Consider the following 17342-nt stretch of genomic DNA (forward strand, 5'->3'; position numbering starts at 1 on the left):
AGATTAACGTCAGACAGGTCATCTGAACGTGCAGTGTCAACATGCTGAAGTAAATAAACAGACAATATTCCATCCATACAAAAAAGTTACAATTTGATATTGAACAGGTTCAAAGCTGCAAGGCCGAAGATATAGAAACCAGCTGCCACATCCCGGTAACTCAATGCAAGATTTCACATGAGGAGGCAGCTTAAATCTGGCACGTTGTCCTCATAAGATTAATAATTAACATTTAATTATTTTCATTTCTGACCAGTTTGACAGACTGCTTGATGTACCCATTTCGACAGAGGTTTGCTTAGAAAGGAAGACACAAAGTACTGGAATAATTCAGCGGGTCAGGCAACATCTCTGGAGAAAAAGGATGGGTGACGTTTCGGGATGGGTCTGAAAAAGGGTCCCGACCTGAAATGTCATCCATCCTTTTTCTCCGGAGATGCTGCCTGACCCGCTAAGTTAGTCTAGCACTTTGTGTCTATCTAGGGATTTAGTGTAATTTAAAGATCCAGCATGGAAACAGGTAACCATCGATCACTTGTTCACACTATAGTGTAACTCAACTTACGATGATGTGGTTTGCATTCATACAGCTTTCTTCATATCGTGCTCAGTGGTTATGTTTAGAGATACCGCGTGGAAACATGCCATTCAGCCCACGCCAACCATCATCACCCGTTCATCTGTAATGTTCTGTTATCCCATTTCCTCATCCGCTCCATACAGTCGAGGGACAATTTTGCAGTGACCAATCATCCTCACAAACCCAAACAAAGGTGTGGGAAGAAACTAGAGCACATTAAGGAATTCCGTGCAGTCACAGGAAGAACATGAAAATTACTCCCAGCAGCACCCGAGGTCAGGATTGAACCTGGGTCTCTGAAGCAGTGAGGCAGCAGCAGTTGAGCCACCTGGTTCCTTAAGGTGTACGTGGCAAACCTATTTTGAAATGCAGGCACTGTTACTCTGCCTTAAACAGCAGCTAAATACCACAAACCAAGCTTCCAAAAATAATGCCTAGAGAATTTCTTTCTGTGACATTAGATGTCAGGTAACCACTAATGTAAACATCAGTCATCTCTTGCCGAATATTGTTCAGCACAAAACCCGAGCTTCTGGAAGGGATGTTCTTGATTTAATGTGTCATTCAATTAAAAAAATCACATACAATAGGTCACTCCATGAAATACAAAAATTACATCCAACTCAACTAAAACCTTAAAACAAAGATGTAGTCATTGTACTCTGCAATATTGCAAAAAAACAGTATTGAAGGGGCCCAACCCATGTCACCTACCCATGCTCTCGTGACTCCTGCATTTACTACCCATGCTCTCGTGACCCCTGGATTTACTCCAGAACTTTATGTTTAGTATTGCTATTTCTTGGTGTCTATCAAAAACAATAAAATTATTCTGATGTCCATTGACAATGCTCTATTTTCAAATTCCTCCTCCACAAAATTAACAACACTTTCACCTTTTCATATTAATTAGGAGATGGCGACCTGTACATTATTTGCCGGCTCATTTAGTGCATGGTTTAAAAAAATCTCACCTTTATTGCATTCTGCTAATTTAGGACAAGTCTGGTGCCTTAGTGCGCAGGAATGAGCGTCAGATTCTGGTTTAAACTGAAGATAGACACAGAAAGCTGGAGTAACTCAGCGGGTCAGACAGCACCTCTGGAGAAATCTCTCTGGAGAAAAAGAATAGGTGAAGTTTTGGATTGAGAAGAAGGGTATCGACCCGAAAAGTCACCTATTTCTTTTCTCCAGAGATGCTGTCTGATTCGCTGATTCCAATAGTTCTTGAAGTGAGAGATACTCTCAACGCAAGCAGAGATTCCCAATGCATGCTTCTATATTACAAACCTTCCAGAAACTTCCAACGTGGTTTCCATCAAATGTGCTGAAACTATTGTTAAGTCCCCCCTCAGTTTGGATTTCATTGAATATCCTGATAGCAACTCTCAGCTGCTCTTTGGCATTCCACCCACAGATGTATGCCTGGAAAGATCTGCAAGTAGTTGTTCTTCAGTTTCAATCGACAGCAATGATACCGAGGCTCTCCTGGCATCTTGCAACAACGTGACCGATGTTCAGCTTATTAATCCCAAGGTTCATCACGGTGAAGGTATTTGCTCCAATTACTTTTGCTAAAAAGCAGACAGCACAATTGTATGGTCTCAGATGTGACAAAGCTTTTTCACAGTATAACAGTGCCAGAGATGCTGAGATCCTGACCTTCGGTGCTGTCTGTGTGGTGCTTGCACGTTCTCGCTGTGACCACGTGGGCTTCCTCTTGTCCTGGAGGGAATCCATGCAAATATGCAATAACGTAGAAATAATGCAAACGGGTGATCGATGGTCAGCATGTACTCGGTGGGCTGAAGGGCCTTTTTCCATGTATCTTTCAATCATATATGCCGCCTGACATGCTGAATGTGTCTGACAGTTTTTCTTTTTGTTTCATATTCTGAGTACCCGCAGCTATTTTGCTTATTATCCACTGCATTCTAATTTGTCAAGATTAATCAATCTCACGTTTGATCCTCCCAAAAAACCCAAGTTCAATCATTCAAACTGATAATATACTGACACACTGACTGTAATCATCCTTCCCTCTCCTCATTCATCATTTATAGCAACATAACGATGCAGCAAACTCATTTGGACAGCAGTCCAGAACTCAAATAGTAGACTCAGTAATTCAAGATAGGAATTAAATATATATTAAAACAGACTGCCACAAAATGAGGCAATTCTCAACCATAGAGCTCTGCAGATTGTGTAGGAAGGAACTACCGATGCTGGTAGTCTGAAGAAGGGTCTTGACCCAAAACGTCACCCATCCCTACTCTCAATAGACAATAGACAATAGGTGCAGGAGGAGGCCATTCGGCCCTTCGAGCCAGCACCGCCATTCAATGTGATCATGGCTGATCATTCTCAATCAGTACCCCGTTCCTGCCTTCTCCCCATACCCCATGACTCCGCTATCCTTAAGAGCTCTATCCAGCTCTCTCTTGAATGCATTCAGAGAATTGGCCTCCACTGCCTTCTGAGGCAGAGAATTCCACAGATTCACAACTCTCTGACTGAAAAAGTTTTTCCTCATCTCAGTTCTAAATGGCCTGCCCCTTATTCTTAAACTGTGGCCCCTTGTTCTGGACTCCCCCAACATTCGGAACATGTTTCCTGCCTCTAACGTGTCCAACCCCTTAATAATCTTATACGTTTCGATAAGATCTCCTCTCATCCTTCTAAATTCCAGTGTATACAAGCCTAGTCGCTCCAGTCTTTCAACATATGATAGTCCCGCCATTCCGGGAATTAACCTAGTAAACCTACGCTGCACGCCCTCAATAGCAAGAATATCCTTCCTCAAATTTGGAGACCAAAACTGCACACAGTACTCCAGGTGCGGTCTCACTAGGGCCCTGTACAACTGCAGAAGGACCTCTTTGCTCCTATACTCAACTCCTCTTGTTATGAAGGCCAACATTCCATTGGCTTTCTTCACCACCTGCTGTACCTGCATGCTTCCTTTCAGTGACTGATGCACCAGGACACCCAGATCTCGTTGTACGTCTCCTGTTCCTAACTTGACACCATTCAGATAATAGTCTGCCTTCCTATTCTTTCCACCAAAGTGGATAACCTCACACCTCACATTAAACTGCATCTGCCATGCATCAGCCCACTCACACAACCTGTCCAAGTCACCCTGCAACCTCATAGCATCTTCCTCACAGTTCACACTACCACCCAGCTTTGTATCATCTGCAAATTTGCTAATGGTACTTTTAATCCCTTCATCCAAGTCATTAATGTATATTGTAAATAGCTGCGGTCCCAGCACCGAGCCTTGCGGTACCCCACTAGTTACTGCCTGCCTTTCTGAAAGGGACCCATTTATCCCCACTCTTTGCTTTCTGTCTGTCAACCAATTTTCTATCCATGTCAGTACCCTACCTCCAATACCATGTGCTCTAATTTTGCCCACTAATCTCCTATGTGGAACCTTGTCAAAGGCTTTCTGAAAGTCAAGGTACACCACATCCACCGGCTCTCCCCTGTCAATTTTCCTGGTTACATCCTCAAAGAATTCCAGAAGATTAGTCAAGCATGATTTCCCCTTTGTAAATCCATGCTGACTCGGAACAATCCTGTTACTACTATCCAAATGCTCTGCAATTTCGTCTTTTATGATTGACTCCAGCATCTTCCCCACCACTGATGTGAGACTAACTGGTCTATAATTTCCCGTTTTCTCTCCTTTCTTAAAAAGTGGGACAACATTAGCTACCCTCCAATCCACAGGAACTGATCCTGAATCTATAGAACATTGGAAAATGATCACCAATGTGTCCATAATTTCTAGCACCACCTCCTTAAGTACTCTGGGATGCAGACCATCAGGCCCTGGGGATTTATCAGCCTTCAGTCCCATCAGTCTACCCAACACCATTTCCTGCCTAATGTGGATTTCCTTCAGTTCCTCCAGCACCCTAGGATCTCTGGCCACTAGAACATCTGGGAGATTGCTTGTATCTTCCTTAGTGAAGACAGATCCAAAGTACCGGTTCAACTCGTCTGCCATTTCCTTGTGTAATAAATTCCCCCGCTTCTGTCTTCAAGGGACCCACATTTACCTTGACTATTTTTTTCCTCTTCACGTACCTAAAAAAGCTTTTACTATCCTCCTTTATATTATTGGCTAGTTTACCCTCGTACCTCATCTTTTCTCCCCGTATTGCCTTTTTAGTTATCTTCTGTTGCTCTTTAAAAGAGTCCCAATCCTCTGGCTTCCCACTCTTCTTTGCTTTGTTGTACTTCTGCTCTTTTATTTTTATGCTGTCCTTGACTTCCCTTGTCAGCCACGGGTGCCTCTTACTCCCCTTGGAATCTTTCCTCCTCTTTGGGATAAATTGATCCTGCAACTTCTGCATTATTCCCAGGAATACCTGCCATTGCTGTTCCACCGTCTTCCCTGCGAGGGCCTCCTTCCAGTCAATTCTGGCCAGCTCCTGCCTCATGCCTCTGTAATCCCCTTTGCTATACTGTAATACTGACACTTCTGATTTTCCCATCTCCCTCTCAATTTGTAGAGTAAAACTTATCATATTGTGATCACTGCCTCCTAATGGCTCTTTTACCTCGAGTCCCCTTATCAGATCAGGATCATTACACAACACTAAATCCAGAATTGCCTTCTCCCTAGTAGGCTCCAGTACAAGCTGTTCTAAGAATCCATCTCGGAGACACTCCACAAACTCTCTTTCCAGGGGTCCATTACCAACCTGATTTTCCCAGTCTCCAGAGATGCTGCCTGTCCCGCTGAGTTACTCCATTTTATGTCTATCTTGAAATAAAAGATTTATTTTCTCTCTCCTTGTAACCTTCCCACTCTCCCCCAACCCCCCCTCACCCACCCCTCCCCCTCTCGTCCCCACCCCTCCACAACCTCTCCCCTCACACTCCCTCCCCCACCGCCCCTCCAGACAGTCTGCTGGAACTGGATAGATGGAGTGAAGATGACATGTCATTTGTTCACCAAAACAATCCTCGCCAACAGCTCCACCACGAGCACTGGTCCAGTCCAACGCTCTGCAAATCGTTAACTTCATCAGTGAGTTTCAGCAGCAGCAGCCTCAACAGGAAAACAAGGTTGGTCAGGAACATGGTTAAACAATTCAAGCAAAAAGTCCATTTACACACAGTGCAGGAGGACAACCCAACGAAACGTCACCACTGTGAGGGAGGTTGGGGCAAGTGGACGGAGGATGGCATTTTCATTTCAGGTCCGCAGCACGATGACCATTTCTCCTCCTCATTGTTTCTTATTCTCCTGTTCCTATTCCTCCTATTGTTATGGGACTGTCATATGAGGAAAGATTGGAAAGACTGGGCTTGTATTCACTGGAATTTAGAAGGATGAGAGGGGATCTTATAGAGACGTATACAATTATAAAAGAACTGGACAAGCTAGATGCAGGAAAAATGTTCCCAATGTTGGGGGAGTCCAGAACCAGGGGACACAGTCTAAGAATAAAGGAGAGGCCATTTAAAACTGAGGTGAGAAAATACCTTTTCACCCAGAGAGTTGTGAATTTGTAAAATTCTCTGCCACAGAAGGCAGTGGAGGCCAATTCACTGGATGAATTTAAAAGGGAGTTAGATAGAGCTCTAGGGGCTAGTGGAATCAAGAGATATGGGGAGAAGGCAGGCACAGGTTACTGATTGTGTATGATCAGCCATGATCATAATGAATGGCGGTGCTGGCTTGAAGGGCCAAATGGCCTCTCCTGCACCTATTTTCTATGTTTCTCCTTGGTGGAAAGCAGGGGAAGTCATTGCAAGACCTCTGGCCAAGATACATGAATCATCATTAGTTTAGTTTAGTTTAGAGATAAAGCGTGGAAACAGGCCCTTCGGCCCACCAGGTCTGTGTCGACAGGGTGATCCTGGCACATTAACACTATCCAACACACACTAGGGACAATTTTTACATTTACCAAACCAATTTAGACGTGGGTGAGATGGCAGGAGGGTGGGTAATATTGTGTCTCTATTTAAGAGGAGATGCAAAAAAAAGACCTGGGAACTATAGACCAGTGAGACTACTGACATCTGTGGCAGGTAACTTACTGGAGATGATTCTGAAGGATAAGATACACATGTGTTTGAAATTGAAGCATTTATTGTCATTCAAAATAAATTTGAATGAAATGTCGTTGCCATAGTCATGACAGCACAAAACACACAATTACATAAGTTTAACATACACAACCATCACAGTGACTCCTCCAGGCACCACCTCACTGTGATGGATAGACAGCAAGCAGAATTTTTAAGGCAGAGATAGACAAATGTTTGAATAGAAAGGGTCATGGGGAGAATGCAGGAAAAATGGCATTAGGAGGCAGAGATCAGCCATGATTGAATGGTGGAGTAAACTTGATGGGCCGAATGGCCTAATTCTACTCCTATAACTTGTGAACTGGCTTCATGGATTCGATGAGCTGAAGGGCCTGTTTTCATGCTGTATTTTTCAATCATATATGCTGCCTGACATGCTGAATGTGTCTTACAGTTGTAAGGAAGCAGAGGGTGATAGAAGGGTGTTTTTTGGACTAGAGGCCTGTAACCAGTGGTGCGTCTCAACGATCGGTGCCGGGCCTGCTGCTGTTTCTAATTTATATCAATGATTTGGATGAGAATATGTAAGGCATGATTAGCAAGTTTGCAGTTGACAGTAAAGTAGGTGGTATTGTAGAGAGTGAAGATGGTTATTAGAATCTTGATCGGTTGGGCAAGGCCTTCATAATGAATGGCAAGACTTGGATGCACCGAGTGTTGTAGAGCAGAGGGGTCTTGGAGTGCAGCTACATCATTTCCTTAAAGTGGAGTGACATGGAGATAAAACAAGCCCCTTGGGACCTTGGCCCTCATCAGTCAGGGTACTGAGCATGGAAGTGGGGTCATTATGTCACAGCCGTACAAGAGGTTGGTGAGGCCGTACGTAGAGCAGTGTTCAGATTTGGTCATCCTGCTGTAGGAAGGATGGAAAGATATCATTGAGCAGGAAGCAGTGCAGAGATTAACAAAGACGAAGCATGAGGGGGATAGGGTGAACCCTTCATCCATCCCTCCCACCCACCCATCCACCTTCACACCGCCCCGACACCCTTCCTTAAGTTACTCTCTTGTGCCCTCCATCCATAACCCCACAATTCTGTCCCATCCCGGTATTTATTGTTTTGGCAGTTCCGAAAACCCAAATGTATTGTCAACTACGTCAAGATAGGTGTAGCGATCAAATTAAGCCGATAGTTCTGCCACAGTTGAAAAATAAGGGGTAGGCCATTTAGATTGGAGATGAGGAAAAACTTTTTTACCCATAGAGTTGTGAATCTGTGGAATTTCTCTGCCTCAAAAGGCAAGGGAGGACAATTCTCTGGATGCTTTCAAGAGAGTGTTAGATGGAGCTCTTAAAGATAGCGGAGGCAAGGGATATGGGGAGAAGGCAGGAACGGGGTACTGATTGTGGATGATCAGCCATGATCACAGTGCTGGCGCAAAGGGTCGAATGGCCTACTCCTGCACCTATTGTCTATAAAAGTGAGATAGCCATCCAGATAGGATCATCAAGTTGAAAGGCAGTGCCTCCCCTGCCAGAAGCTAAGCAACTCCAAATGGTGAGGTGACAATTGGAGTGGCCTCGAGCTGGGATGAGAAATTATGCTGACTTTCCATTAACAGGGGCTTGGTCAACAAGGTGGTATTGCCCCGGTGGCCGTTTGCTCCCAGAGGCATAACAGATCTGAAACTGGGGCACCTCGTTAAGTTCTCACGGCCTGCCGGAAAGATTGGCAAAGGAGTGATCAGGTACCTGGGCCACCTCCCTGGTCGGCAGGAGACATATCTGGGCGTGGAGCTGGAGGGCACTGAAGCCGGTCGGCACAACGGAACCTTTGAAGGAGTTCGTTATTTCACTTGGTAAGCTAAATATCTTCAGGTTGTGCATGCGTTTTACTGAAACTCTTGCTGTTCTCAAATGGATTTGTTGAAGGATGGTTACATGGTCATCACCCGCACAAAATATTAGCGAGTCTGAGATTGCGAGAATGATTTGTTTCAGAGTCCTAAAGCATTAACTCTGTTTAGACTTTACATTTCAGAGATACAACACAGAAACAGGCCCTTCAGCCCAGCTGACCAGTTTTCACCCCATTTACTAACACTATCCTGCACACTCGGGACAACTTGCAATTTTTACCAAAGCCAATTAACCTACAAACCTGCACGTCTTTAGAATGTGGGAGAAAACTGGGACACCCAGCGAAAACCCACGTGGTCACAGGGAGAACGTACAACTCTGTACAAACAGTACTCATAGTCAGGATCTAACCCGGGTCCCTGGCACTCTAAGGCCACTCGACCACTGTGCCGCCAGTTTCTCTTCCCTCAGGTGCAGTCAGGCCTCCTGATTATGTCCAAAGTTTTCTGTTTGCCTTTAGATTTCCAAGCAACTGCAGATGCTGGTTTACAAAGAAAACACAAACCGTTACAGTAACTCACCAGGTCAGGCAGCATCTGTGGAGGACATGGATAGGCAATGTTTCTGTTGTGGACTCTTCTTCAGGCTGAATGTAGCAGGGGGGGAAGAAAGATGGAAGAGAGGTGGGGGCGGGGCAGAGTCTGGCAAGTGATAGGTGGGTACAAATGATGGGGGGTTGATTGGCAGATGGGTGGACAAAGACCAGAGATGAAAAGATGACAAAAGGGTGTCAGATAAGGAGAGAAGAGGTGTGCAATCTAAAGCCAAAGGGAGGGATACAAGTGGAAGGGGATGGGGTGGAAAGGTAAAGGGGCAAGTTAGTGGGGGAAAAGGGTCCTCACAAGGGTGGGGCCACAAGAAGGAGAGGGGGGAAGAAAAAGGGATGCGGGTTCCTAAAGTAGGAAAATTAAATGAGCATTGTGAGCTACCCAAGCGGATTACAAGGTGCTGTTGCTCCATTTGCATTGGTGGAGACCCAGAACAGCAAACAATGGGAAAGGGAGTTAAAATGGCGAGCACTCGGAGATCCAGCTGGCCCAGACATACAAAGAGCAAATGCTCGTCTCGTCTATGCTTGGTCTCACTGAAGTAAAGGAGGCCACATTGGAAGCATTGAAAGCAGTAGATGATCGAAATCCCACTGTATGCTTTGACAGACTTTTCCACTCTCCATAACTCCACCAATTTGTGCGTCATCTGCAAAGTTTGAATCTGGTAATTTGAGTTTCACTGTACCTTAATTGGTACACGTGACAGTAAACTGACCTTTGAACTATTGAAAGTCACCAACCAGGCTATCTATATTTTTGCCCAGGTCATTGATATATATTTACAGACGACAGAGGTCCCAGCACAGATCCCTGGGGAACACCACTGGCCACAAACCCCCAGCCAAAATGACATCCCTCCACTAACACCCTCTTTCATCTATGGATAAGCCAGTTCTGAATCCAAACTATCAAATCACAGTGGATCTCCTTGATCTTAATCTTCTGGATCAGCCCACCATATATTTTTTTCATTTTCATCAATATTTATATAATATTGAGTTAATACACTTGTAAATTTTTGCATCTATATGTAACAGGATTAACAGCATCAAGTATCAAAACTTACTTTGTGTAGGAAGGAACTGTAGATGCTGGTTTATACTGAAGATAGACACAAAGTGCTGGAGTAACTCAGCAGGCCAGGTAGCATCTCTGGAGAAAAAGGATGGGTAAATTTTCCGGTCAGAACATTTCTTCTGAAGGATTCCAACAGGTCAAGTCACCCATCCATTTTCTCCAGAGAAGCTGCCTAACCCACCGTGTTACTTTGTGTCTAACATCAGACCCTACATTCACTGCTTCAGCATTTACACATCTTTCTTCACATTTTCTTCTCCCTCGTAGTAGTGAGGTCTAGAAGTAGAAATAACACATACTGTTCTGCAACATTCTCCGTTCTTTGAACATACAGGTCCTATTCCAAGGTGCAATGCAGCTGCATCAGCTTGACCGAAGGTAGCACAAATTATTGAAGGCATGAAGTCTAAGTGTAAATCAACTGACCCTAGCTGATCTACCATTTTCTCTTTTCTTTACAGCAAACTGAACAAAGGTGTATTCGTTAACTTCAGTAAAGTTATCATGGCCTGGGAATAGAAAGTTGGGACAAATAATTCTCATGGAAGACAAAAGAAAATTTCCAACTTAAAATGACAGTGAGATGAGTTTGGTTTGGAGTGAAACAAAAACAAATCACACACACGGTACCTGCTTCAATTGCAAACGTTATGGTTTATGTATTCAATGTACTGAGTGTTTGGCACTAATATTAACCTCAAACACATCTAGTTGTTGACCTACATGTACCATTCTCTGTACTGGGGATTCAACAGTTTCTGACAATTGCACTTCCTCTATTTTGCATTTTGGAACTAATATCCCCCATTCTTAAACATTCACTGTCACTACATAAGACCCAAACTGACATTCATAAACATTTAAAGACAGAATTGAGCAGCATTTGCTTTTGTTTCTCTATTTTGATTTTCTTTGTTATACTTAAAATACATTTATAAATTTTTGTGTTCTTGTTCTATGCCTGTATGAAACTTTGCGAGTCTTCAAGGTACAACAGAAGTCTTTTTTACAGTAACTCAATGTTGGCAGCAAGATAACTAAAATGGCTGCCAACCCACAATCTGACTGCACACTCACACACTGTGTACAGCCAAGATAACTGTGTACAAAACATCTCCCTTTGTCCTGTGCAGTGCCACCTGCTGCATGGGAGGAGCAACGGGTCTGTCAAACTGTAATGCATTTTTACTGCGTCTCGCATCGCCATTCTGAAATGAGTTATCAGTCTTTCTGTAAGACATAATCTGTACTCCGCTTGCAGTGGTTCTGTAATGCACTGTTTTCGTAGCTACGATTTTCTTGTTATCCCCCAGAGCATGTTTTCCATCTCTAGCCATTGAACCCCACTTTTGCTTCTGAAGAGTATTGTTAGTTTGCTTTTCTTTGGAAGCGTTGAGTCCATTGAATTCATCAATAAATTCTTCACAGTGAAGAAGGTGATGCTCTGGTTCCCAAGTGTCTTCATTACTTCCATAGCCTTTCCATCGTATAAGGTACTCTCACTTCCCCTTTTTATTTTTCCTTTTGTCGACAATCTTCTCCACCTCGTATAGATCTCCTGAAGCCATACCCGCTTCCAGAGGCGGTCGCCGCTTGCTTGCTGGAGTTACTGCTGTTGTTTCGGCGGCCGTATTACCCAAGTGCTCCTTTGCAGACTGACGGCAGAGTTCCTTGTCGACGGCGTCCATCCGACTGAACGGAACTGGTCTTGGTTTGAAGAACTTAGGGCCGGCATCGTCTTTGAGTATGAGCCATGCCTTCATCTTTCTGCAGTGCCCGAGTCCAGGTGTGAAAACGGCTGGAAACTGGTCAAGAACCTTCTGCAGGTTGGTCCCGCACTTGCTGACCACGTTGCAAACCGTGGTAGATGACAATGACATAGTTGATCCTTCGTAGATCAAGGCGTTCATGTCAAGCTTGAAAGCACGGATCCAGTCGATGGCGCACAGGGACGTACCTTCTTTGCCAATGACGATCAGCGGCAACATCTGTGTCATACCATTACAGGAAACGGCATCAGTGCATTTGCCTTTCGTGGGAATGGCCTGTCGTCCGTATCTGAAAAGGCGGATGTTGGCCGGTTTCAGTTTTGGCGATCTGATCCTCTCCCAGATGTCCTGACCCACTAGTGACACAGCCACACCAGTGTCCACCTGGAACTGTAGATCAACGTTCGAGACCCGCAGCGAAATCCTCGGCTTGTCGGCAATCATGGACACACCAAGCACTTCAATAGAAATGGTCTCCGCAATTTGGTCGACTGTGTTTTGCGCTTTCTTGCCCTTTCTTCGCTTTCCTACGGACTGATGCACTGCCTGGAGATGACCTTTTCGGTTACAGGTGTAACAAACGGACTCGATATACGGGCACTCACGGTGATGATGAGCAGTCGAGCCGCACCGGTAGCAGGGTTTCAATCCTCCCCCCACAGGGGAACGGCTCTTCTGAAACTGTCCCTTCTCCAGACTTCCTCTGGGTCGATCAAATGGTTTCTGACATTGCGGACAAGTCTGACAAACTGTACGCACCTGTTGCGGACAAGTCTGACGAACTGTATGCACCTCTTGAGGGAGCTTCGACGCTGTATCGCCGGCCATTTTGTGCAGTTCTTTACTTAGCAACTCGGCCATCTTAGCACACTGCAGCACATTCTTCAATGAGGCGTCCGATTCCTTGAGAACCGCCTGCTGGATGAATGCGTGCCTGCAGCCCATGACCAGTCTATCCAGCAACGCATTGTCTTGGCACTTTTCGCAGCATTGAGCTTTAAAATCACATGCCTTTGCCTTGGTGTGAAGTTTGGCAAGAAATTCGGTGATAGTTTGCCCTTCCTGTTGCACTGACCGGTAGAAATTGAGGCGAGCTGCGAGGAAATTTCGACTTTTTTCGTAATGCAGCTGCAAAGCCATTGTGATTTCAGCATATGAAACTTCAGTTACTTCTTCTATAAGTAAATTTTGAAGTAGTGCAAAAGTTTCTGTAGACATTGATGAACATTGATGACCTTCTTCCTCAGGTCTGTCGTAATTGCCATACTTTCAAACTAAAACACAGCGCGCATTAAATACGACGACCACCTTTCTCGCTCGGGATCGAAATGATCAAATTGCAGAGACATGTTTTTAAAAACAAATCGAAAAATAGGTTCTTATCTGGGTCTTTGGACACAATCCAAAGTCTCCCATTCCTGACACCACTTTCGTGTTCTTGTTCTATGCCTGTATGAAACTTTGCGAGTCTTCAAGGTACAACAGAAGTCTTTATTACAGTAACTCAATGCTGGCAGCAAGATAACTAAAATGGCTACCACCCCAGAATTCCACAAATTCACAACTCTCTGGGTGAAAAGGTTCCTTCTCACCTCAGTTTTAAATGGCCTCCCCTTTATTCTAAGACTGTGGCCCCTGGTTCTGGACTCCCCCAACATTGGGAAAAAATTTCCTGCATCTAGCTTGTCCAATCCTTTTATAATTTTATATGTTTCTATAAGATCCCCTCTCATCCTGAATACAAGCCTAGTCTTTTCAATCTTTCCTCATATGACAGTCCCGCCATCCCACGGATCAATCTCGTGAACCTACACTGCACTGCCTCAATTACAAGGATGTTAATAGAAAAGACCTCGGCATGAAAGGTTAAAGGGTCGTTTCCTCACCGATGCACATCTTTCCACAATGCCAGAAAATTGTCTCTTTAATAGCAATTTCAATGGCATTTGTGTCAGTGTGCAAACTCAATAAATAAAATGAAACCGTGGTACTTCTGTAAAGATTCAAAAACCTCGTACCAATCACCAACCTCTGGACATTTCAACCTGTTGCTCGAACGTGGCAGTTTATCATTTAATTAACTACAAAGTGGACTTCAGTCAGAATACTAAATCCTTACTATTACTAAATCCTTACGTATTTATAAATCTAAACAAACCAGACAAATAGTTTTCAGTAAACAAGATTTGCCAACCTTTGTGTATAAGTATTTACAAAGGTATGTAATGGAGAGCAGGAACTGATTGATGGTGACATGAACAAGTCCATTTGAGATAGACTGGGAGATTGGGGATTGATCTTCTGCTTTCTGCCTCTTGGGAGCACAGTTTCTCATTTTATAAATTTGCCTTAAATGTTCCCTCCATCAGGACTTTTTTTTGCCTTAAATGTTCCCTCCATCAGGACTTTTTTTTCAGTCACACATGTCACAATGTTTCTGAGAAACAATTACTGAAGATTTTCTTCTCTTACCAATTAACACAAATACTTGACATCAATCCCCAGCCTTTGTACATTTCAATCTCCATCCTAACACAGTTCACCATCACACATTTTAACACAGAGGTGGCAACTTGTCAAATGCTTGCATTTCTTGATGACATGTACACTTCCCGATTTTGTGGTACTCCATTCCAGATTTTGTTTGTGTGCAATTCATCAAACATCAGCTGCATAGTCTGAGTTTACGATAGACACAAAATGCCAGAGTAACTCAGAGTAACAGGCAGCATCTCTGGTTAGAAGGAATGGGAGACATTTTGGCTCGAGACCCTTCTTCTGAGCCTGAGCTTAGGCCCAGGATCCCAAGTAGTTCAAAGTACAGACGAAACTCACCATGCACCATCAGTGTGCACTTTCTGAATGTAAACTATGTCAATCCGGCACTCTACTGCATTGGATCAACTTCTTCACATTGTCGACCTACTGATGTACTGATCCTCTGGTACTTTAACTACTCCCAATGAAAACAATCAACTTAAAAATCTATGTTTGCCATACATTGTAATCAATGCATCTCTCAGTGGTTGGTGTTATTGACATTTCATACAAATAATTTAATATCGGTTACAATAAAGATGGTATATCAATCAAATTCAGTGTTTTGCTGTGTAGGATATATTATTAAAAAGATGCCTTGAAGGTCACTAATGTACAATCACTGGGTTATTCATTTAATGTGCCCAATAGCTAATTTCATTTTTATAGGATTTGATTCCTTACGTTTGTGGAAAAAAACGCTAAACTTTCAATTAAACTGTACATTTTGTTGTAAATAGATCAGTGCGTGTGCCAGTCTGTTTTACATTTAGAGTTGTTAATAAAATAAATCATCCCAATGAACGTTTAATGAAGAATTTTCCAATAAATTATATAGACAGTCTTTTGTATTGATTCAATAAATTAAGTTGATTGGGACCAATTTTTTGTTTGCTTTTTTAAAAAAAAACCTGTATTATATTAATAAAAACATAAAGTCCATGACTGTTTTGTCATTTAAAAAATCTGCACACAGTTATCAATTCAGGTTAACAGTCATTTTGATGGAAAGAACAAGTGATTTTACCACAGTCACAATAGGGACTTGTTAACCAGTGGCTATGACTGAGTTGCCTCAGTCAGACATATACTACTACTGCCATGGCTAGTTGCAAAAGTGAGAGTCAGTGTCAGCATCAGGAACCAGAATAATTTTGACCCTTCATGGTAAATGGACAAGATGTACCAAATCAAGGTTTCAAGGTCAATTGTCACGTGTACCAATTAAGGTACAGTGAAATTCGAATTACCATACAGCCATACTAAAAAAAAGTAACAAGACACACAACTACATAAAAGGCAACATGAAAGTCAACATAAACATCCACCACAGCGGATTCCCCACGTTCCTCACTGTGATAGAGGGCAATAAAGTCCACCTTCTTCCTCTTCAGCAAAGTGAAGATACAATTCTCACCTTTTGGGGCACAGAGTAGACTAGCCTTTAGAGATACAGTTTGGAAACAGTCCCTTTGGCCCGTCGAGTCAGTGCTGACCAACAATCACCCCATATACTCACACTATCCTACACACACTAGGGACAATTTACAATTTTACTGAAGCCAATTCACCTACATCTTTGGAGTGTGTGAGGAAACCGGATCACACAGGGAAAACCCACACGGTCACAGGGAGAGTGTACAAATTCTGTACAGACAGCACCGACAGTCAGGATCGAACCTGGGACTCAGGGGCTGTAAGGCAGTAATTCTACTGCTGCACCACCGTGCTGCCCCCTAGATCCCCTGCTGTTCCAGGAAGACCAACTGAAAATGACATACTGCTGTGCACTCTCTGGATTCCCTTCTAACTTAATTAGGCTGCTGGGAAAGAGACGATAACTTCATTGCAGCAGATTTTGGCAGATGAAGTCTTTTGGCCTCATCAAATGATCTGCCTATCTGCTCACAAAAGGTTACAAACTGGAAAGACAAAATGCTGGAGTAACTCACTGGGTCAGTGCAGCATCTCTGGAGAACATGGATAGGTGATGTTTTGGGTCGGGCACTTCCTCAGACTGATTGCAGGGATGGGGAGAAAGAAAGGTAGCAGAGTGGAGGGGTAGGACAAAGCATGGTAAGTGAATGCAGGCGAGGGGGGGGGGGGGTAGATCGGCAGACAAAGACAAAGGCCAGAAATGAACACACAAGGTATGAGACAAAAGGATTAGACAGTTGCGAATTGTGAAGCCAAGGGATTGACGAGCCATGAATGTCCTCCCTCCCTTCCATCCAGGAAACCCGACAGGCCTTCCAGGCGAGGCAGAGGATCCAACAAATTTCCAACAAAGAGAAAAAGGGTCTGAAGAAGGTTCCCGACCAGAAATGTCACCTGTCTAACCCTCCAGAGATGCTGCCTGACCGGTGAGTTACTCCAGTTCTCTGTTTCAATCAAAGGAGAAAAATACCTGACCATATTTGTCAAGTTCCAAATAAATTAAGTTCATTCCTTTTGAGGGTCACAAACTATATTTATGGAAATATAGAAATATAGAAAATAGGTGCAGGAGGCCATTTGGCCCTTCGAGCCACCACCATCATTCATTGTGATCATGGCTGCTAATCCACAATTAGTAACCCGTGCCTGCCTTCTCCCCATATCCCTTGATTACGCTAGCCCCTGGACCTCTATCTAACTTTAGTTTAGTTTAGAGATACAGCACGTAAGCAGGCCCTTCGGCCCACCGGGTCCGCACCGACCAGTGATCCCCGCATATTAACACGCTCCTACACACACTGGGGCCAATTTTTACATTTTCCAAGCCAATTAACCTACAAACCTGTACGTCTTTGGAGTGTGGGAGGAAACCGAAGATCTCGGAGAAAATCCACGCGGGTCACGGGGAG

At 43.8% G+C, this 17342-nt stretch overlaps 1 protein-coding gene across 5 annotated transcripts in view; it reads left to right on the forward strand.

Moving 5' to 3' along the window:
• The window catches only part of LOC144598652 (uncharacterized), a 37525-nt gene extending 20756 nt beyond the window's left edge, over nucleotides 1-16769 (forward strand). For 3 of the 5 annotated variants that reach the window (XM_078408862.1, XM_078408864.1, XM_078408865.1), the window contains exons 7-10: nucleotides 1998-2132; nucleotides 5503-5668; nucleotides 8264-8500; nucleotides 10651-15366. In XM_078408862.1, coding sequence (XP_078264988.1) covers nucleotides 1998-2132; nucleotides 5503-5668; nucleotides 8264-8500; nucleotides 10651-10708 — 596 coding nt within the window. In that variant the 3' untranslated portion in view covers nucleotides 10709-15366. Of the gene's footprint in view, nucleotides 1-1997; nucleotides 2133-5502; nucleotides 5669-8263; nucleotides 8501-10650; nucleotides 15367-16731 lie in introns of those variants that run through there. The other 2 variants (XR_013547886.1, XM_078408863.1) reach the window with 2 other exon arrangements.
• The last annotated feature ends 573 nt before the right edge of the window (nucleotides 16770-17342 follow it).

This window comes from Rhinoraja longicauda, chromosome 12, assembly GCF_053455715.1.
Source record: "Rhinoraja longicauda isolate Sanriku21f chromosome 12, sRhiLon1.1, whole genome shotgun sequence".
NCBI classification, from domain to species: domain Eukaryota; kingdom Metazoa; phylum Chordata; class Chondrichthyes; order Rajiformes; family Arhynchobatidae; genus Rhinoraja; species Rhinoraja longicauda.